Source organism: Odontesthes bonariensis, chromosome 7 (genome assembly GCF_027942865.1).
Source record: "Odontesthes bonariensis isolate fOdoBon6 chromosome 7, fOdoBon6.hap1, whole genome shotgun sequence".
In the NCBI taxonomy this organism is placed as follows: Eukaryota; Metazoa; Chordata; class Actinopteri; order Atheriniformes; family Atherinopsidae; genus Odontesthes; species Odontesthes bonariensis.
In genome coordinates this window covers 20013797-20036093 of record NC_134512.1, presented here as the reverse complement: position 1 = coordinate 20036093, position 22297 = coordinate 20013797, and the positions used below count along the sequence as shown (strand labels likewise).

The 22297-nt window shown below is 40.7% G+C and overlaps 2 protein-coding genes, 8 non-coding genes and 1 pseudogene across 10 annotated transcripts; 10 read left to right on the top strand and 1 right to left on the bottom strand.

Annotated features, from left to right (window-relative positions):
- The first annotated feature begins 402 nt into the window (after nt 1-402).
- LOC142384032 (large ribosomal subunit protein uL4A) lies at nt 403-4242 on the top strand. Its single transcript, XM_075469946.1, has 10 exons — nt 403-495; nt 1175-1346; nt 1449-1555; nt 1791-1929; nt 2190-2314; nt 2837-2966; nt 3262-3418; nt 3638-3721; nt 3900-4020; nt 4118-4242. Exons 1-10 carry the CDS (start codon nt 493-495, stop codon nt 4187-4189), a joined length of 1110 nt encoding a protein of 369 aa, XP_075326061.1. The 5' UTR covers nt 403-492; the 3' UTR covers nt 4190-4242.
- Nucleotides 1632-1730, top strand: LOC142384942 (small nucleolar RNA SNORD16). Its single transcript, XR_012770131.1, has one exon. It is a non-coding gene; the product is annotated as a small nucleolar RNA SNORD16 (small nucleolar RNA).
- Nucleotides 2016-2114, top strand: LOC142384944 (small nucleolar RNA SNORD16). The gene has a single exon (XR_012770133.1). It is a non-coding gene; the product is annotated as a small nucleolar RNA SNORD16 (small nucleolar RNA).
- Nucleotides 3484-3554, top strand: LOC142384937 (small nucleolar RNA SNORD18). The gene has a single exon (XR_012770126.1). It is a non-coding gene; the product is annotated as a small nucleolar RNA SNORD18 (small nucleolar RNA).
- LOC142384939 (small nucleolar RNA SNORD18) lies at nt 3759-3825 on the top strand. Its single transcript, XR_012770128.1, has one exon. It is a non-coding gene; the product is annotated as a small nucleolar RNA SNORD18 (small nucleolar RNA).
- Nucleotides 4243-4401: 159 nt separating the features above from the next.
- On the top strand, nt 4402-6734 carry LOC142384865 (large ribosomal subunit protein uL4-like; annotated as a pseudogene).
- On the top strand, nt 5029-5127 carry LOC142384940 (small nucleolar RNA SNORD16). The gene has a single exon (XR_012770129.1). It is a non-coding gene; the product is annotated as a small nucleolar RNA SNORD16 (small nucleolar RNA).
- Nucleotides 5413-5511, top strand: LOC142384943 (small nucleolar RNA SNORD16). The gene has a single exon (XR_012770132.1). It is a non-coding gene; the product is annotated as a small nucleolar RNA SNORD16 (small nucleolar RNA).
- LOC142384935 (small nucleolar RNA SNORD18) lies at nt 6186-6256 on the top strand. The gene has a single exon (XR_012770125.1). It is a non-coding gene; the product is annotated as a small nucleolar RNA SNORD18 (small nucleolar RNA).
- LOC142384938 (small nucleolar RNA SNORD18) lies at nt 6461-6527 on the top strand. The gene has a single exon (XR_012770127.1). It is a non-coding gene; the product is annotated as a small nucleolar RNA SNORD18 (small nucleolar RNA).
- Nucleotides 6735-8507: 1773 nt separating the features above from the next.
- map2k1 (mitogen-activated protein kinase kinase 1) lies at nt 8508-18722 on the bottom strand. Its single transcript, XM_075469945.1, has 11 exons — nt 18474-18722; nt 13268-13478; nt 11609-11755; nt 11340-11417; nt 11092-11143; nt 10204-10328; nt 9846-10053; nt 9161-9225; nt 9023-9081; nt 8867-8912; nt 8508-8790 (listed from the first exon to the last, which is right to left on the bottom strand). Exons 1-11 carry the CDS (start codon nt 18554-18556, stop codon nt 8677-8679), a joined length of 1188 nt encoding a protein of 395 aa, XP_075326060.1. The 5' UTR covers nt 18557-18722; the 3' UTR covers nt 8508-8676.
- Nucleotides 18723-22297: the final 3575 nt, after the last annotated feature.

Sequence of the window (22297 nt, the reverse complement as noted above, 5' to 3'; positions counted from 1 at the left end):
CGCTCACTCAGACAGTGACGACATAAGGTCACAGGTCACCAAAATAAATATTTACAAAATTAATACATAAAACAGTGTATGAATGATGTCACTCACCGCAACAAAATGTATTCATACAATTATTAAAATAATATTGGCTTTCCTTTTTTTAATGAAAAAAAGAAAGTAGTTCGGTCACTCCGTTCGTGCTGCGCCAACATCGAGTAAAGAAGTAGTCCCAACTGCGGGAGCCATCTTTACTTCTTCTACTTAAAGATGAGGATTATATGTAACACATTTAATAATGGTATTCATATATTGATTTAAATTTTAATCAATTGTATTTGTAGGAAGTTAAGCACAAAAATGGACGAAATAACACTGTCAACGGAAGTGGTCTCTTCTGAGGCGGAGGCATAAAGCACGACGGGTGACTTACCAACTTCCTTTTCACTGTGGCCGCCATAGCGTGTGGAGCGTGGTTACCGGCGAGCCGAAAAATAGTTACCGAAAATGGTGAGAAATACACTCATATCGCTGTTGGTGACCTATAGAAGTGGTTCCATTTGTGTCATTTTATATACATCGTGAATAATTTTGTAGAATTTCACTTTGGAAACTTCACGTTTATATTAAATTCAGCAGTGAAGAGAATGCTCTAGGCTAGCACAGCTAACACGAGGGGCCATTTTGGACAAGCACTATGAGTAGCTTTACCAAGTTACACGTGTAGCTGTTTTTTCAGTGGCAGTTAATTTAGCTGATTTTGAGTGTTTTAACGATGGCTAAATTCTCGTATTTGGGGTATATTCCATCACTGAAGACAATTTGTTCTTCTCCTAGGGCTTTCGTTATTTCCAGGGAGTGTTCAGGGTAACGTTGAAAAGACCGTGTGAAGTCATGTTAGCAGTAATGTGCTAAGATGGGGCTGACAACAGATTTCGTTTGGGCTCAATTGAGAGAGGAAAAAAAAAAGTATCATTACACGTGCATATGTATTGCACTTGTACTGTAACGTTATTTCACCGGGTGACATACTTTAATGTAATTGAGCAACAGTTAGTTCGGTAAGCTTGTAGCTGTGAAGACAAGTTTTTACACTTGATCAAAGATGTACATGTTTATTTAGCCGATGTATATATTATAGTTGTTGCTTAGGAATGTGTGAAGCTAAATATTCATTTAATTTTCTTAGGCCTGTGCCCGACCCCTCATCTCGGTGTATTCCGAGAAAGGAGAATCTTCAGGCAAAAATGTAGTCATGCCTGCTGTGTTCAAGGCCCCAATTCGCCCTGATGTTGTTAACTTTGTGCACACCAACATGCGCAAAAATAATCGCCAGCCATATGCTGTCAGCGAACTGGCAGGTGAGTGCATTTGCCCATGAGTGGTTTATGGTAATTTCTGCATGTATGTTTTAATAGCTAGTGCTCTGTGATTGTCACTAAAATTGAGTGTTTACGTTTCAGGTCACCAGACCAGTGCAGAGTCCTGGGGAACAGGAAGAGCTGTGGCCCGTATCCCCCGTGTGAGAGGTGGCGGTACTCACCGTTCTGGTCAGGGTGCGTTTGGAAATGTATCCTTTTGCTCAGAGATGAACTGTTCCACCGTTTATAATCTAGATGCCACTGACAAATCTAAATGTGCAGACTTGCTGTGATGGTGTAATTTGCGTCTGACTCTGTGACCAGTGACGGAATGCCTACTGTCATATGCTGGCACAGATGTATGGTGAACATTGAGTCTGAGCAGGTATAAAGTATTTTCAGCGTTTGTTACTTGAGTGTCAAACTTCCTTGACTTTAGTTTAGATGTGTCGTGGTGGTCGCATGTTTGCTCCCACTAAAACCTGGCGCCGTTGGCACCGCAGGATCAATACACCCCAGAAGCGTTATGCCGTGTGCTCTGCCCTGGCTGCCTCTGCTATTCCTGCGCTTGTGATGTCCAAGGGTAAGCTCCAAAAATGTAGTTCCATGACATATGCATGTACTCTTAATTAAGTGGTCAGTTCAGTCAATTTACCTCAAATTTTTATTTGCCACGATGGTGTAATTTGCGTCTGATTCTGTGAACGGTGACAGTTGCCTGCTGTCGTAAAGCCGTCAGAGAATTGATGTGATTTTAAATTCTGAGCAAGGTCGGGTAACATTGGCACCATGTCAGCTTGTTTATCGATCATCTTTGGCTAACATGAAGATGTTGTTTATTAGGACACCGCATTGAGGAAATCCCTGAGGTTCCATTGGTAGTTGAAGACAAAGTTGAAGGCTACAAGAAGACCAAGGACGCAGTGCTGCTGCTGAAGAAGCTTAAAGCCTGGAATGACATCAAGAAGGTGAATACAATTAAACAATTAAACTCGAGGTTGCTTCACTCACCAGAGACTGAAATCCTAATATTTGAACAAAACAAAACTCATTTAAATGAAGTATAAATTGATAACTGTTATCTGATACTGATGTGTTATGGAATTTAACATTGAGATCAGAATGATCTGCTTTTGGTGGGATTTATTGTGAATGATTGGACTTTCAGAATGGATTAACTTATTTTTATTTTGTAACACTTTCTTTATTCCATCTATCTTTTCTAATTTGCTCATTGGATTCATATAAAAGAAAAGGCAGGAAACTGTGGCACTCCGGTTTCATTATTATTTACTTTTCTTAAGGCAAAGGACTTTGCCTTAAGAAAAGTAAATAATAATGAAACCGGAGTGCCACAGTTTCCTGCCTTTTCTCTTATAATACTTACCACCCACAAAGACTGTTTGAGCACCTGTGTTTAAGACTTGGATCCTCGCAGCGCTTCTGTTTTTCCCTTTTTTTCTGGATTCATATAAACTTTGTGTTTTCAGGTCTACGCCTCTCAGCGCATGCGTGCTGGTAAGGGTAAGATGAGGAACCGTAGACGGATCCAGCGCAAAGGTCCGTGCATCGTCTACAACCAAGACGCTGGTTTAACCAAAGCCTTCAGGAATATTCCAGGTGAATTACCTATCGGAATAAAAATAAGTTGGGGCAAATGAATATCATAACTTGATCTTCTAAGGCTTTATCATATGATGCTTGTGGTGTAATGGAGATGAAAATGGATGATGGAAACGGACAATAATTCCTTTTAATGCTTTTAACTCTGGAAAGCTCTGTATTCATGCAAAAGTTATTTAAAGTATTAAATGTTATGGATCATAGCGTTGAATGGTTTGACTTGATAGTTACTAGTTTTTCTCATTGAATAAATGGATTCCTCATTGTACAAGTGTTTGTCTGTATTATGCAGGCATCACTCTGCAGAATGTGAACAAACTGAACCTGCTGAGGCTCGCCCCTGGTGGTCATGTTGGACGGTTCTGCATCTGGACTGAAAGCGCTTTCCGCAAGCTGGATGAACTGTACGGCACCTGGCGTAAACCATCCTCCCTGAAGATTGGCTACAAGTGAGTGTTGGAGTACTATGCTCTCTGTACTACATTCAAAATATACAGTATGCTGTATTTGTACATCACAGTGATGAGCTTCCACTTCATGGTCCGTGTTTTTGAACCACCTGATATTTAACGAAGTTCTGAGTTTGAGCAACACCGTATTCATCCAGTTTTACTGTTCATAAGTTTCCATTCGGTTGAATTTGAATTTGTAAATGCTTCTTGTTTCAGCCTTCCAATGCACAAGATGACCAACACAGATCTGAGCAGGATTCTGAAGAGTGAGGAGATCCAGAAAGCACTTCGTGCTCCCAAGTACGTGTCATCCCTTTATTTTAAACCTTTGTCCCGTCAACTATGATGATTTTCCACTTCAGGTCCGTGTTTCTGAACCCTGATTATATGGAAGTCCTGAGCAATGCAGAAAGTGAATCACTTATGCGTTAGTTTGTCAGACGTTCACTGGTTAACTTGAGCTTTACTGTCTTTACAGCAAGAAGATCAACCGCAGAGTTCTGAAGAAGAATCCTCTGAAGAATTTGAAGATTATGCTCAAACTGAACCCCTACGCCAAGACGGCAAGACGTCATGCCATCCTGCAGCATGACCCTTCTGTAAGTAGTTGATAGTTGGACAACACCCTCAAGATGGAAGTAAGGATTGTAATTGTTGATAATGACGGCGAGTTCTGGTTTGCTCGTCTTTCTGTAGATCAAGGCCAAGATGCTGAAACCCAAGAAAAGGCCCGTAAAGAAGGCAGCACCTGCTCAACCCAAGGCATAAATCTTTACATACAGACTGGAGTTCAATGAATAAATCAGTTCTTTCAAATACGAGTCATTGGTGTCATTCAAACATAATTCACAAGACTAATATCACATAAGCGAACAAAGATGAGACTTTTTGCTTTGTAAAGGGTGCGGGGGTAGGGATAAAAAGGAATATCAAGCACAAAGGTGTAGCAGCATTTTTCAGAACTTTGTCTTTTGAAAAAGATGGCTTACCAGTTGGGCCTGCAAGGTGGCCTGAAATAGAATTAATTTAATTTGGCATGTAAGTTTGCATTAAATATTCAACGATTGATTGCACAACTTAAATCCATTGCTTACTCACTCTGTATTAACATTGTCTTCAACAATAGTAAAAATTGGCCTTTTAGAGGTCTTCGAACACCTCATAGACTCCTTGGCCAACTCCTTTGTGGGTACTTGCATGTCAGTGAGTTCAAGAAATGTGGAGGCTTTCAGATGACTACAAGAATGTAGCCATACCTACTATATGGAAGGCCCCAATTTGCCCTGATAACTTTGTGCACACCAACATGCACAAAATAATTGTCCCCCATATGCTGGCAGGTGAGTGTTTATCTCATTTCTGCATGTATGTTTTAATAGCTAGTGCTCTGTGATTGTCACTAAAATTGAGTGTTTACGTTTCAGGTCACCAGACCAGTGCAGAGTCCTGGGGAACAGGAAGAGCTGTGGCCCGTATCCCCCGTGTGAGAGGTGGCGGTACTCACCGTTCTGGTCAGGGTGCGTTTGGAAATGTATCCTTTTGCTCAGAGATGAACTGTTCCACCGTTTATAATCTAGATGCCACTGACAAATCTAAATGTGCAGACTTGCTGTGATGGTGTAATTTGCGTCTGACTCTGTGACCAGTGACGGAATGCCTACTGTCATATGCTGGCACAGATGTATGGTGAACATTGAGTCTGAGCAGGTATAAAGTATTTTCAGCGTTTGTTACTTGAGTGTCAAACTTCCTTGACTTTAGTTTAGATGTGTCGTGGTGGTCGCATGTTTGCTCCCACTAAAACCTGGCGCCGTTGGCACCGCAGGATCAATACACCCCAGAAGCGTTATGCCGTGTGCTCTGCCCTGGCTGCCTCTGCTATTCCTGCGCTTGTGATGTCCAAGGGTAAGCTCCAAAAATGTAGTTCCATGACATATGCATGTACTCTTAATTAAGTGGTCAGTTCAGTCAATTTACCTCAAATTTTTATTTGCCACGATGGTGTAATTTGCGTCTGATTCTGTGAACGGTGACAGTTGCCTGCTGTCGTAAAGCCGTCAGAGAATTGATGTGATTTTAAATTCTGAGCAAGGTCGGGTAACATTGGCACCATGTCAGCTTGTTTATCGATCATCTTTGGCTAACATGAAGATGTTGTTTATCAGGACACCGCATTGAGGAAATCCCTGAGGTTCCATTGGTAGTTGAAGACAAAGTTGAAGGCTACAAGAAGACCAAGGACGCAGTGCTGCTGCTGAAGAAGCTTAAAGCCTGGAATGACATCAAGAAGGTGAATACAATTAAACTCGAGGTTGCTTCACTCACCAGAGAGACTGAAATCCTAATATTTGAACAAAACAAAACTCATTTAAATGAAGTATAAATTGATAACTGTTATCTGATACTGATGTGTTATGGAATTTAGCATTGAGATCAGAATGATCTGCTTTTGGTGGGATTTATTGTGAATGATTGGACTTTCAGAATGGATTAACTTTTTTTTTTATTTAGACATTCTTTATTTTTTCCACCTTCCAATTGGCTCATTAGATTCATATAAACTTTGTGTTCTCAGGTCTACGCCTCTCAGTGCATGCGTGCTGGTAAGGGTAAGATGAGGAACCGTAGACGGATCCAGCGTAAAGAACTGTAGCCTACGGCACCTGGCGTAAACCATCCTCCCTGAAGATTGGCTACAAGTGAGTGTTGGAGTACTATGCTCTCTGTACTACATTCAAAATATACAGTATGCTGTATTTGTACATCACAGTGATGAGCTTCCACTTCATGGTCCGTGTTTTTGAACCACCTGATATTTAACGAAGTTCTGAGTTTGAGCAACACCGTATTCATCCAGTTTTACTGTTCATAAGTTTCCATTCGGTTGAATTTGAATTTGTAAATGCTTCTTGTTTCAGCCTTCCAATGCACAAGATGACCAACACAGATCTGAGCAGGATTCTGAAGAGTGAGGAGATCCAGAAAGCACTTCGTGCTCCCAAGTACGTGTCATCCCTTTATTTTAAACCTTTGTCCCGTCAACTATGATGATTTTCCACTTCAGGTCCGTGTTTCTGAACCCTGATTATATGGAAGTCCTGAGCAATGCAGAAAGTGAATCACTTATGCGTTAGTTTGTCAGACGTTCACTGGTTAACTTGAGCTTTACTGTCTTTACAGCAAGAAGATCAACCGCAGAGTTCTGAAGAAGAATCCTCTGAAGAATTTGAAGATTATGCTCAAACTGAACCCCTACGCCAAGACGGCAAATCTTTACATACAGACTGGAGTTCAATGAATAAATCAGTTCTTTCAAATAAGAGTCGTTGGTGTCATTCAAACTTTTAATTCACAAGATTAATATCACGTAAGCTAACAAAGATGAGACTTTTTGCTATGTAAAGGGTGCGGGGGTAGGGATAAAAAGGAATATCAAGCACAAAGGTGTAGCAGCATTTTTCAGAACTTTGTCTTTAGAAAAAGATGGCTTACCAGTTGGGCCTGCGAGGTTGCCCAAAATTTAATTAATCACTTAATTTGGCATATACAGGCATGCAAACTTGCCACCTTTCGGCGAAATTCGCCGTTTTGAAATCAAAATGGGTCATTCTTCTGAATCGCGTAGATCCGAGGAGAAAAAAAAAATGGGGGGGGGGGGGGGTGAGCATGTCAACTAGCGAGTGGAACTGTGAACCTCAAAACAACACTAGACCTATCACCGCCGCTCTCTTCTCGTGACAACAAATGACTGACAAGAGTGGCGTGTGAGAGAAGCACTATCACCAATCAGAAGTGAGGAGGGCGAACCCCTATTCCCCCCACCCCCCCACCCCCACACGGTGGAAATTGCGACAAGGACAGGTAGGGATTAATGTCTTCTGAAGCTAAAATGCTACAATTTGACTGATGTCCTGAAATAGTCTTCATAACGAATTGTGTCGTTAGATCAATTAATGTGCTTTTAATAGTGTCTTTAATACAAGTGTCAGCTAAATGTCTTGATAACAGACTTGAAATAGTCTACAATTCCTCGATATTTCACCGCCTCACAGAACTCCGTTTGTGTTAGTGCTACTCGAGGTAACTGTAGAGTGGCTAACTAGCGCCTTCCACACAAGTTCAGGGCTTTGCTAATACTTTTAGCCAATGTCAATGGAGACCTTAATTGTCGCCGGACTTGGCTTTTTAACGAGGTATGCCCCTTCATAATACCCTCCGATAATCACGGAAAGGGAACATTTTGCCCATTTGAGGAGGTCGTTTCATTCGTCGTGAGTTTATCAATGCAGAGTCCGGAGAGCTCTGCCACAGGTCGTATTTGAGAGTGCGACCCCCATCCCCTCGCTGTTCGCCCACACCCCCGTTGATGATGACAGCCTACAGGTGCACTCGTGTTCATCCAGTATGATGCACCATCAATCGAAGTTAAAAGGGGCACAATGTAGGATTACGTAGTGCTCGTGGCATGCATGTCTCAAAACTCACACTGTCATGAAAAAATGCCGTTTAACTAAGCTTGCCGCGAGAATGTTTTTCATGTTAGAGTGCCAGCTGTCGATACAAATTTGTCTCTGGCGGTACGTCAAGTGAATTGCTGATATAAGTTTTTCCCGTGGAGCTCGTTTGGCTCGGCATGCCAAACGTTCACTTTAATGGTTTAATGACAGCGGACCGCGAAAGTGGTCGGGAGAGTTATCGTTCAGGCTATTACTAAGCATAGGCTGTCTTGGGGCAGTAATTAATTAAACTTTTAATCCTACATACTTGTAGTATCCCTTTAAGGACCATGGGACTAACTTTTTCGTTAAATTTAATGTAATTAAATGTATGATACTACAGTTAAATGTTTTTGAAGACCTGTGATGTTATATATCAAACACATAATAGTACAGTAAATGCAATTGATAGGCCTACTGTACCTATAAATTCATCTTTTATGCTGCACAGCTGTTCTCTACTTAATGCAAATGGGACATATTGTATATTTTATAATATATATTTTGTATAATTTACAACTTAATGCGTCTCATGTTTCCGCTTTTCCGCGCGTGCCGTGTGTCCGTGTACCCTTGTCACCTTTTTCACCCCTTACCAGTTTGCATGCCTGCATATAAGTTAGCACACTAAATATTCAACGATTGATTGCACAACTTAAATCCATTGCTTACTCAGTATAAACATTGTTTTCAAGAATAATAAAAATTGGTCTTTTAGAGGACTTTGTGATCAGATCTTTGTCATTCAGGGGGCAGATCTCACATTGCAGTACTGTGGGTGGGTGTCACCGGTTGACTAAGTCCAATGGTGCTGCATAACCAACCAGCAAAGTCCACTTCCTCTGCCTCAGACTGTTTAATAAAAGGATGCACCTGGAAATGAAAGTTAACAATGGTAAAATATTTGAGAATTTAGATGGTGGAAATGCAGTGAAATGTAAACACGCACCATCAACTGCTTCAAATCTGCTCGCTCTGCAGGATTTTTAACCAAGCTGCAACAAAAACAAAGTCTTAAATATGGAATTGGTTTGAAAACCAGTAGGTGGCATAAAATGATGACAACCTGGATTTTCATGGAAATATAATCCTTTTTACTACGTACCACTTATTAACAAAGTCTTGGAATTCAGCGCTAAATATTGCAGGTAGCTTTGGTGGAGGCTGAAAATAAAGCGCAGTTAGCACAGTATCTTTTGTAAAATGCGAGTATATGCATGGTCATGACGGCGTGCAACCTCACCTCATTGACAATATAATCAAGCAGTTCGAATATAGCCATTGGAGGTCTGCTATCTGGTCCATATGCTTTTGGGAGTGATACAATAATTAAAAATACATAAAAGAATATAAAGAGAAACAAATAAAATAATTTAAATGAATTTAAAAACAAGCAACAGTCTAGATAAGTTAAAAGATATTTCATGCATAGACACATGAGAAAAGAAATGTTTTTAACCTGGATTTAAAAATGTCTACATTTGGTGAAAGTTTAATCTCCACTGGCAGTTTGTTCCACTTGTTTGCAGCATAACAGCTAAATGCTGCTTCTCCATGTTTAGTCTGGACTCTGGACTGGACCAGCTGACCTGAGTCCTTGGATCTAAGAGCTCTGCTGGGTTTATATTCTCTAAACATATCACAGATGTATTTTGGCCCTAAACCGTTCTGGGATTTGTAAACCATCAGTAAGCTTTTAAAATCTATTCTGTGACTGACTGGAAGCCAGAGTAAAGATTTCAAAACTGGTGTGATGTGTTCAGATCTCTTAGTCCAGGTTAAAACTCGAGCAGCAGCGTTCTGGATGAGCTGCAGATGTTTAATGCTCTTTCTGGGAAGTCCAGTTAAAAGAGCATTACAGTAATCGAATATATGAAAAAGGTTGCTAGTGGTAAAAATCCTGCTGAATAAAGCTTCTCAAAACTTACAACTGCCCGGTCGCCCAGGAGGCCGTGGTTTTGGGGAAGACTCGCTGGAGGTTGCCTCCCCTTCCACTGGGAATCCAAAAATCTTTTCCAGCTCCTTGGAATCAGGTGGGGGGATAGGGAAGCGTCCAATGGCCATTTCAACTAGAGACAAACCCATACTCCAGATGTCTGATTGAACAGAGTAGTGGGTCCCCTGTAAACGCTCTGGCTGCACAAATCACAATTATCAGCCGCAACGACAGCAGTTACTGACTTACCAGTTTGAAAGGTGCAGATAAGGAGATCTTGTTCTTTTCCAAAAATACATCTGAGACCTTGTCGCAGAATTCTGAATGCAAAACACATTTCTTGAACTCACCGACATGTAAGAACGAGTACCCACAAAGGAGTTGGCCATGGAGTCTATGAGCTGTCCGCTCACACCAAAGTCACACAGCTTGATCTCACCACGGGAATTCACCAGGATGTTAGAAGGCTTGACATCTGAAAGAGGGTTGTGCAGCGTTCAACAGGGGACAAGAAGCAGCACAGAACCAATGCTGCAGGGTTCGTGTCTTTTAACATTTCTTTACAAGCAAAGTCTAAGCTGCATCTGACATTTTAAATCACTGTGAGGTGAATATCTTCCTCAAGTTACTCGTGCAAAATTTATTTAAGGCCAGGTTTGCGAATAGGCGACTGTTGAACGATCAATGTTGCCTCAATTATTTATGGTGTCTGTTTATCAGTGTTTGGAAACTGAGGTTACTAACTGTAGTAGACTTGAAAGCTAAATATTTTCCTAGTGTTGTTGATGCAAGAGGATGATCATACGGCCTAATCTGCAGATGGATTTAGTCTGAGTGTTTTTTTCTTTTTTCTTTTAACCAGAAGCTGGAAATGTAAGGAGACACAAGAGGGAGCCCTTTGTCGCAGCTAGTCCTTCACATTGGTTTGGCGGATTACAGCCTTAAACAGATGATGTAGTGTGGATGATGAATTTTCTTCGTTTTTCTTATACTACATCATGCTTTTGCCGATTAAAATGATTAGTTGAGATGTTCCCGCAGGTGTTTTCCTTTTTTTTTTCTTTTAGCATTACATCACTTGTCTTGTTGCCCCAACTTTTTTTAAACTTCTTTTTTAGTGTTATTAGAATAAATAGATAAATTAATACAAAATTCCAATTTTAAACATCTGATGTTGGCTTTGCACTACATCTCATTCCTACTTTGGAGATTGGATAGTAAATTTAATAGTCATTGACCTCTGTGCATGATCTTATGCTTCTCCCGCAGGTAGGAAAGCCCTTTAATGACCTATTAATAAAACAAACAAAAAGAAACATGCATATAAGCACAGTACAGGACAGAACATTTGGTACTGCAAAACAAGATCTTCTAGTATGTATTCATATATACTCATTCTTCAAAAATCCAGTTTTATGCACAAGAAAAATAATTAGTGTGCCTGCCAGAGCATGAAATAGGTGGAAGAAGTGCTGGAACTACGCACAGCAATGCTGACTTTGCCAAGGATCTGCTCTGGGATCTTGCCTGCTTTCTTCAGCGGCTGGTCCAGAGAGCCACCATCCTACAAGCAATATGGAAGGAAAAATATGGAGTGCATTTTGTTCTTAGAAATATTTGTGGAACACTTCTTATGCCAGGCTGGACACAAAAGAAAAAAAATTGGGCACCTAAAGTACAGTTTGTGGAAATAACTCTCTCATAAGTGAATGCAAATGGGAAAACATTGGCAGGCAAAACTTCACAGATCTGTACCATATGCTCCATGCAGATGCTGATTTCTCCATCGCTGTAAAAAGCCCCATAGAAGCCAACAATGTATGGCGAGTTACACTCATGTAGCACCTGTAGCTCCCGGATGATCTGGTTCCTGATGGCTGGTTTAATCTCCAAGTGGATTAGCTGGAACACAGGAAACCTCAGCTTTTATTTCATAGACACCTTGGAAACTCTGCGATCATACACACACACACACACACACACACACACACACACACACAGGTGCACATTTGATCAACAACCACTTTGATAATTAGTTCAGTGGTGCTGAATGTTAGAAAATATTTATTTTCTTGTGCTGTTTTCCAGCCAGGCCTTGATCACATGAATGACTTCAGTAAACAGGATTCTAAGGATTGCAGCAAAAGAAAATCTTCATGTTATCTAACGAGTGATGAGTGTCAAAGCTATGAAAGGTCTTAGGGGAAGTGGATCATGACTTTCATATTGCCGTTTAAACCAAAAATTCTTTTCAGTACAATTCAAATTTGAACAACTTTACCAACTTTAATTTTCAAAGTTGAGATAAATTCAAAGCAAAATCCACAAACAACATAGAAAATTTATTTTTCAACTGAAGATGCATATTACAGAGCATACCATCTGTTTCTTTTTGGTAAAACAAGTTATTCACAGGAAGAGTAAGTTTATGTTAAAAAGGGAAAAATACAATATCTCTTCTGCAATCATTCTTGGATCCTTGGGTTTGTGTTACCTGCTAGTGTCCTCAGAGCTCTACCAGGATCTCTGAGGTCAACAAATCAATTTTTGCTGGAAGTGGCCAGGTCAAAATACAAACACTGGGGTGACCGAGCCTTTTCCGTCGCCGACCCCAGACTCTGGAATAAGCTCCCCGTCGAGCTGCGTCTTATTTCTGACCTGGGCTAAAAACCTGCTTATTTAGGATTGCTTTTAATACCCAATAGTATGATGGCACTTTTATCTTAGTTTATCTTAATCGATTTTGTTATATTTTATTGCTTTCACTGTTCTTTTATTGTTTTTATTTGTTTTAACTTATTCTTCTCTTTATTTATTACCTGCTGTAAAGCACTTTGGTACACCATAAGGATTGTCTGTAAAGGGCTGTATGAATAAAGTACGTTTACAAATTTACATTTACATTATCATTTATCAAGTAAGAAGAATAGAAATACAGGATTTCTCTGAAATGGCAGGGTCCTCTGCCGCATTTCTGCCAACATCTAATGTCCAACCAGAGTTCTGCAAGAAGCTTGATGATGGCTTCCAAACAGAGTCTGATCATGGTGCAACTCTCTGAGGGACATCCAACCGAATAGGTGCGCTGTATTTGCATATTTCCAAGTCTATACAGTGTATTTTTGACCCTGTGTTGATTTAAAAAAAACAGAAATAAATTAAAAAACTGTGCCGCCAAGCTTTTGTTTTTTTCCCTACGGAATAAGTATGCTGAACAATCCCTCTGCCTCAGTATACCTCAGCTTCAGAACAGATCAAAGAAGCAACTGAATGCCCAAAATTACCATGAAATTCATGTCCATGATAAACCAGCCCTAGCTGAAACCACTCAAATGCACACATACCAGCTTGATAGTCAATCTCGGAAGTAAATACAACTTTTCACAACCACATAACGTTGCACATGCAGCTTACCTTTCTCGCCATAATCAGACCAGAGGGTCGATGTGACACCTTAAAGACGACGCCTCCATTGCCTGCACCGAGCTCACAGATCTTCTCAAAGTCATCGTCCTTCAGCTCTCCCACCTTCTGCTTCTGGGTCAGAAAAGCCTCTAAGCGTTTCCGCTGCTGCTCATCCAACTCAAGCTCCTCTAGCTTTTTCTGCAGTGCCTCCAAGTTTGTTCTTACACAGAACAGAATGAAAAAGAGAGAAAAATCAGCATATTATTGGTGCTTTCTTCTGAGTATCGTATTGAATCCATTTAGAGAGTATGCATATCTTATTCACAAAACAACTCCTTTATGAATACATCCACACTGTGTGCACCCATATCATATTCTGTATTTCATTATCCTCAGAAATCAGACGGACCTCGGTGTGACGGTCACGACGGCACCTGCCTCTAAGGGCAAACCAACGAGCCTGCAGCAAGCCCGTTTCAATTTTCCCCTTTCAGATCCCACTTTAAAGAAGCTTTCAGTTCCTCTGATTTGTACTCCTCCACTGTTGTCATGGCAATGAGCTTTACGGTGTTAATTCTGTGTGTTTTCATCTGACCTTATTCACTCTGCACCGTCTCAAACCCCTCTCCAATACACAAAGCCATTTGGCACTTCTATCAGGATATACCAGTTGAGTGACGTAAAGACGAGTTACTTGTCAAATGTAAATGTTTGCATTTTTTGTGTGCTGCCAGCAATCACCGAATCAAACAAAAACTTGTCTGATTTGGGCCTCTTCCACCTTCACCAACTAAAGTGTGATCATTTCCAAGTCTTAGTGATAATCTGCCACGCTTGCATTAAAATAGAATTATCTGGTGATGTTATGGCTCTCATCAAACTTAGTAATAATAATCTCTTTTTTTTTCTACTTTGCACTAAACCACAACTCACTGGAGAGCAGCTGGAGCAGGGTAGTGCACCCTCCTCTCCGTGCAGCTTCACACAGCAAGGAGAGCGTTAAGTGCTTTTATTTTTGACAGCAAACCCGCATATCCATGGAGACGGAGTGCTGAGTTTCAGCTGGATGTGGGCGGCGTGGGTGTTCTGTCGACAAGAGCTGGAGGCGGAGGTGGGAGATACAGAGAAGAGGAGCAGTGCAACACATTCTTCACACAATATGCGAGGAAGACTACAGTAGCTGTACACAGTGTCCATTTACGTGTCCTGTCATGGACCGCAACGGAAAAAAATCATCACCTTGTTTCAACCTCATCAGTTTGCACAGGTAATCTGAAAAAAAAACGAGAAATTTCTTATCAACGGACAGACTTATACTGTAAAGTTGCATATATTTGTTGTCAGCATTCTCTCCCGAAATCTAATCACAAAGTGCCGTTTTAATTTGCTCTCCCATCTCCTGTGTTATTACTCCATATTTGGCTGGCATCATGTGGGCCACTCAGTACACTTTCCCAAAGGCTGCCAGCCATTTCACGCTGTGAAAGCATTTAGCGTGCTGGAATGGCAATTCCTTTTCAACAGTCTGGTTTCAGTAAGAGGCTCATCGATTGGATTCAGCTCATATACGACCATTATGCAACCCATTTCGTAGCTAGTGTCAGCATGCGGTCATCCTGTCTAGTGGTACAAATTTAACCACACAATGTCCATACCCAGTCCATGTTTGGAAACACCAGCCATTTCCTCCCTCCCCTATTCAAAACAGCTTTTTTTTCTTGTTTGCTTCAGCTACGGTTTAGAAAATAGACTGGATTCATTGTCGTCTAATAGATTTACATTTCATTTCCAGAACAAACATTTTTTCTATTGACAGTAACAAAATCATAGATCTGCATAACTGAAAGCAATGATGACTAAATTCCATTGTTCATGCCGGCTCACTGCAACTGCTAGGGTGCTAACACCTCCGCCTTTAACATCCATGTCAAAACAAAATGTTCGATGAAGGCAAGATGGCTAATGTCACACTGAGGATTGCTTGAGACCATCCAACTTTGACAAACAGTATGTAAAGTGCTTTTCACTGACAGTCGATTGCTTTTCATTGCAGGAACAGCACTGGTGCCCCAATGAAGGCTTGATTCCACGTTGGGGATGTCCTGTTATTGTGCGTGCTTGTTGGCTCACCAGAACATTTAAAGTAACTGGGCCAATGTTTCAAATTCAACACAACTGTACTTTTCATTTGTAACAAACCAAAATGGCAGATGTGACAAAGAGCTGAGAGTCTGAATCACCCAAAATATGTTAATAGCTTTCTCCTGTTTGCGATATCATATTAACAGTCTGGTAGCCCCGAATAAGAACAAACCTATCCCATCATACCACACACAGAGCGATTATAGCCTGGTTTTTCAAGTTTAATCCTCCACTTTTCTGGTCTGTGAAGATTTGTATCAGATTTCTGTAAAGCTCTAGCTTTAGCTACACAAACATATACACGTATACACAAACACATACATCACATATCTTGCTCCTTAAAATCCTTGCAGCATCAATGTTCGGAGATTAAGAAAAAACACTGTTTTTCTTGAGGTAATTCGCCAGTCTGACTTTTGGAAAACAATGGTCTGTTTCTCCATAACTCTCACAAGTTCAGAGGCCTATTAGTTTATACTCGAAGCTGGATTACAGAATGTAAATTGGTGATTTTTCATCGGGAGTGGTTGACAAGTGTTGACTCTAGAGGAGGTGATTTGATTAAGAGGGTTCCTCAGTGCACATCGATCTGAAGTTATTCAAAAACTCAAGACTTTAAACTGACTGTCACAGTCATTAATCACTTACTTAATTCAGCCATTCAACAGAACATAATCAAACCTGAAACTATAAAATACACACACAACCTGCAATAAATTCAAATGTGCGATCCAGAAGCCTGTAATTAGTTCAGTTTGGAAGTGTTGGTTTCCTCTGCTGAATCATTTTCCGACTATAATTTATGGTGCTTTTGTTGTGGTATATGAAGATATGGAGAGCTTTTAACCCCCATCCAGGAGGGTTACAGACCCAAGTGAGCTGAGCTACTGGAGCCCAACTTGGCTATTTAACTGAACCATCATCCTTATCCAAGTATGCATCGAACACTGTGACGTACAAGACATCCCATCGCTTCTAACTTTCTCTGTGGGAGCTCATTGTACATAAAGTATAGCCGAATTCACTGCACAGACTTCTTTAAGTTACATGAATGGTGGTTTTGTCTGATGACGATGTTTTAAATTTAGGATTTTAATGGAGCATTGCAGCGGTCTGGAAATCATTTAAGCCACTTAATCTTAATGGGCCGCTTTTAAGTCGTAATTTCTGACACATTTAGCCATCTGACAAAAGATATAGAAAAAATATGTGAACGAGAACAGCTTTATCAAGAATTTGGCTGTATTAAAATACACTTATATTCGACTATTTTCAGAAATAGATGTAAAACAAACTGGAGCATGTGTTGCGTGTTGAAGCCCATTTGTGTCTACATGCATGGGTAAATCAAGCAAGAACAGTATTATCTGGGTGTGTTAGTCCAGATAAGCTCAGTCTCGTACGGTTTCAATCATACACGTGTTTATATGCATTTTAAAAGTCTGGCTTTGGTCAAACTAACACATTAGTTACATTTTTGGAGGATAAAGATTGTGCTTATATTTTAAATCAAACTGAAGCCTCAAAAATGACCACACATCCTCTCTATCAAAATTATAACACATGTAAAATAGCAACATTGTGAGTATAACATATAACATAAGATGCTGAATTTAGGTTCATTCAATCTCTTAATGAACTCAGAAACCTCTTTGTTATCTTTGGACTGTGCCACACAACATAAAGGCTCATTCTAATGTACATTTTCTTTTTTATTGAGGCTTACGGGAGTTAAGTTATATGTAAAGTTAAGCAAAAAAGTGCGTGAGATTTAAGGGAAAGCAAGTCTGGCAGACTGCAGACTATCTGTCAACAGACTGTCACACAATGCAGCAGTATTAGAGGATACACACACTTATACATATAGGGAGGATTCCAAATGCCTGATTCAGAGTTCCTGATTGTTGCCTCACCCCAAAGTGCTGCTCCCTTACCCATTACAGCCTGCCCTGAAGCACCAGCAGCAGCAGGAATGTGTACAGCTCTCGCCAAACATAAGGTCATCATCAACAGGTTCTATTGAACATTGCAGAGGTAGCCTACAGCTCACAGAGACGAATTTGTAATAAAGTTTAGATGTTTTCCATGTAGTGTCTGCTAAAGTCAGCCCATTCCTGAATTAGTAGACCTTAAAAAATTAACTGATTGAATAAAAAAAAAAAATGAGCAACTATTCTGATTATTGATTTATTGGATAGATTAAAAAATGCAATTTGAGAAAAAAAATGTAATTTTGCAATCCATTGCATTTAGTTACAAAACATTTCACTCCAGCTGCCACTGATGGTCTTCAGACATATGATTTAAACTATGAAAAATCCTACCACGACAACACAGGTTATGCAATTCTTAACTCATTTTATTTTAGCAGTCCAAATATTAAGAGCTTGGAATGATTTACAAACAGAAAAAAGATAAATGTCCACAAACTGGATTTTTCATTTTAATAGTAAACCATTGTTATACCTTCCAAAATTACTGTATTGGCAGATTACCTCTGATTAAAAATCCTAATTTTACCCTCTGTCTCACTGCTGGTTAAAGGTAAAACAATAAGTCAACAACTACAAATATGCTGCTGACACTTTAAATAGCTTTTAAACATTTAAGAAGCAGAACGCTTGATTTTCTGTTTATTCCTGGGTTTTTACTAATGTAACCATTTTCTTTTTTTAAATCAATTTCTCAACACTTTTCTGACATTTTACAGTCCAAACAATGATAAATAACTAAAATAACAATACTGTTCAATAATCTATGAACTATGGATGGATAGCCCAAGATATGTAAAGCTATAATTAATATTAGGGGTATTTTTTTACCTCCACATTGTATCACACTATATATGTCAATTATTAATCAATAAATCAACCGATAAGTACAATGATCTTTAGTTGCAGCTTTCGGATTGTTCAGTAAGATCACACACATCTGGTGCAGGGTCTCAGTTTACACACGAACGTACACACGCACGCAGATACACGCACGTTATCGGCTGCTGTCACGAATCTAACACAATTAGGATGTGGATGAGTATCACTAATGTGAATATCAGATAATCATCGACACTCACTCTGAGGCTCCGGTGCCGTTGAACGTGTTTCCATCAGGGATCGGGTTCAGCTGGATCGGCTCTGGCTTCCTTCTTTTCTGCATGATACACACAAGAACCAAGCTGCAGGAGACTCAGCAGTGGGGATGCAAGAGAAAATTCAGCAGTTGTGTTATCAAAGAGACATTCGGGTTAGTTGGCACAGAGGAGGAAATAGAGCAGCGCTGTCACAAGCTGCAGGGCCAGAGCTGCTGATGTTCTTCTTAATGGGTGGATGGGAGTGTAACGTCACCAAAATATTTACAGTGGTCTTCCGGACAGCATGGCAGGGCTTGGTGCAGGGCTCCCTCTGCTGCCGATGGCCATTATTACCATGCTGTAACTAAACCAACGGCACAGTTCAATTCAGGCCTTAAAGCAATACTATGTAACATTTCTACCTTAAAATAACAGCTTGAAAAAAATTGTGCGGCTAGAATGAGTTTTAATATTACGATTGGCCTGTCTCCTATGCCCTTCGGGGGTCTGAGTTGGAAAAACTGCGCTATGTAACTTTGCTGGAGCGGCCCGGGAGCTGAGCGGAAGTACTTGGACTTGCTTTCTGGCACACCTACCGCAAAAACAAATAGACCCCTCTCACGCTTCCAGGTACATTTGATTACTCTTACCTTCTCGGTCGACATAGCTTGCACCTTCTGACTCCTCGCCGGTTCGTCAACAAACGTGAAACGTGAAAGTGAAAGGGTGTTGTATTTACGACAGTGTAACCGTACATTACCTCCAAGCCTGTATGGGGAGCTCCATAATGGGCTTTTTGAGAAGTTACATTGTATTGCTTTAAAGCTGCGGTCGGCAACTTTTTTTTAGTCATATTAGCTTGAACTGCTGCGATGGACTGGCGGCCTGTCCAGGGTGTACCCTGCCTCTCGCCCATTGACAGCTGGGATAGGCTCCAGTCCCCCCGCGACCCGACCGACGGATTCAGCGGTATAGATAATGGATGGATGGATAGCTTGAACTGTCATGGGATTCTGGAAGTAGAATATTAAATAGGCTGTTTAGGAAAAATAACGAAATCTGTAGCTCCCTCTGAAGCCTGTAATCATGCTTGCAAAAACCGAGCGCTCCCGGCTGTTTTTAACCAATCAAGTTAGGGTGGAGGAATCCTACCTGTCAATCACAGCTTGTGCACACGCTGCTGAGCGTGAGTCTGCCCCAGCTTGTGTGCGCTCACACTGGTGTGAACTCACGTGCACAAACTCGTCCACAGAGGGGGAGGGGTTTGGGGGGCGATTCGGAGCTTGTTAGAGGTTCGGGGAGGGACCTGAAAGTTGTATCAGTTCGAATTTTCCGACTTTAGACTCGCAATTTTGAAAACCTGCCGACTGCAGCTTTAAATTCTACTGTTCTATTTTTTTGGGTGGTGTGTGAATAATGTGTAAGACTTTACGTTCGTGAGCAGTTGCAAAGTTGAAATTATAAAGTCTACAATGTAAAACGCTTGGACACTAAATCAGGCCAAACCACACTGAAGCAAGTGTCAGCAAAATGAACTCACATTTCAGTGTGGTCTGTGAATGATTCATAATATTTCACATGACAGACATGACTTTTTTGTATTTAATGTAGAAATAGCATTTTTGCAGCTAAAGTTGTTGCTAACTTATGAACTTTATCTATTAATGGTTTAGGACCATTTGGTTTAGGTTTATATCAGAGAGGTTGAAATTTTCCCTCTTTTTGGGCTTCTAATCAAACCACTTAAGAAGTTCTTAGGGTCTCTTTAATGGAACTATTAACAACTCCTAGATATTTGACCTTTGTCCCACTGGACTTCTTTGTTGGCATTCTTAAGCCAAAGTGTTTGGGACCGACTACATGTTGTAATTTAAGAATTTAACAAACGTTTCATTTTCTTTTTTGATGTAAAGAATATATTTGAATATATCTTTCACATTAAGTAAAAATACTGCAGAACATATTTGTAAGTGAGTAATAGATGAAAAAAATGAAACTTTCAGCCTCTTTTATGGCATCTTCAGAGGTTTATTGACAACTTGATAGAGACATTGGAGACTTTATTTTGGATATTTTGGACTTTATTTAAATTAGCAAGACTTATGATCACATATATACATGGCAGCAGCCTTGAGTACAAAGAGGTAACTTCTCTTCTAAGTTAGAAGTTTGGAAGCAAAAGGGTCACAATCCAGGACCCAGCTGACTTATAAAAGAAATGTTACTGTTATTCAGATAAAATGGATTAAGTGGCAATGTTTTTAAGTACATCAGCATAATCTCGTGCTATTTTATATAGCATTTCTGTGCTATGTTAATTTCTGAATTCAGAAAGACAGATTGTTCCATTTTTGGTGATTCTGTCAGAAAATGATCAATTCAGATATTGGTTTATTCATGAGGTCATACTTCTAGGAGGTGGAATACATTGAAAGATGTGCTTTTCCTCATTCATACACATGAAGGAGGTGCAGTGTTTGAAACCTCTTTTCATAACACACCCCAGTAAGACGACTCCATTAACAAATACTGAAATATTTAATTCATTCTCTATGACAGTGTCTACAAATGAAGACAGATTAAGAGATTAAGATTAAGATCTGATTTATTGGTCATGCATACATACATACACACGAAATTTGAAGAAGAGTATTGAAGCTTGTACAGGTGTATCTGTATTGTACTGTACATCGGATCAACATCTATAAAAGCTGTGTGTACCAAACTATCCCTTTATAGAATCAATTAAAGACAGATGTTGTATGTTGTGGCACAAATAAACAAGATATGATAGTTAGTCACTTGACTGGAAGTCCTACGGAACAGAGCACAAACAGTGGAAATAAATTTGAAAATCACTCAAACAAGCTTTAAAGCTATGGTAGGTAATCCTAGAGAGCTAGCAAGAGAGCTAGCAAGATTCGAAAGTGGCCCCTCCTCTAAGCTCCAACCCCCCCCCCCCCCCCCAGTGCTTCATCCAAAGCCACGCCCCCACAAACTTGAACGCGCATCTGACGCTGGGACTCTGACGACATGTCTCACTCACCTGTAAGTAAACTATATTATTATTGCAACGATTATTTAAAAGAAAAAGAAAAAAAGTACCGTAGTATGTCTCTGCACACCCAGAGGCTGCAGATTCAGCTCTCCAGCTAGCATGTCATGTTTAGCATGAAGTTTAGTGTTAGATTTCTTCCACACTTTGCACGAGGCTGCTATGATAAACACCGTCCCCCATTACCCCCACGCCATTGTTAGAAGAGGGAACTCTCAAATGTACGGCACTTTGGATAAAGCGTCTGCTAAATTACACTGTATGTAACGTAACGTTTTTTCCCCTGGCAAACGTGATTTTTGATTTTTTTAAAGATATGTCTTTGTTATTTTGCTTGTTAGAGCACCCACGACGAGAGCGGCTCTGATCCTAGCTACAGTCCGGAGCCGAGCACGTCTTCAGGGCAAAGAGGACAGCGAGTTCATGCTCGAGCAAGAGGGGGCCGTGCAAGAGGTGGTGCACGGGGTAGAAGCCGAGGAACTCGAGGTAGAGGACGGGGAGCAAGCCGGACTGCGACCGGAGAACAACTTCTACATGAAGACATTGTCCATCCATCCATCCATTATCTTCCGCTGGTCCGGGGATCGGGTCTCGGGGGCAGCAGCTTAAGCAAAGAGACCCAGACGTCCCTGTCCCCGGCCACTTCCTCCAGCTCTTCTTGGGGGACCCCGAGGCGTTCCCAGGCCAGCCGAGAAACATAGTCTCTCCAACGTGTCCTGGGTCTTCCCCGGGGCCTCCTCCCAGTGGGACGGGCCCGGAACACCTCACCGGG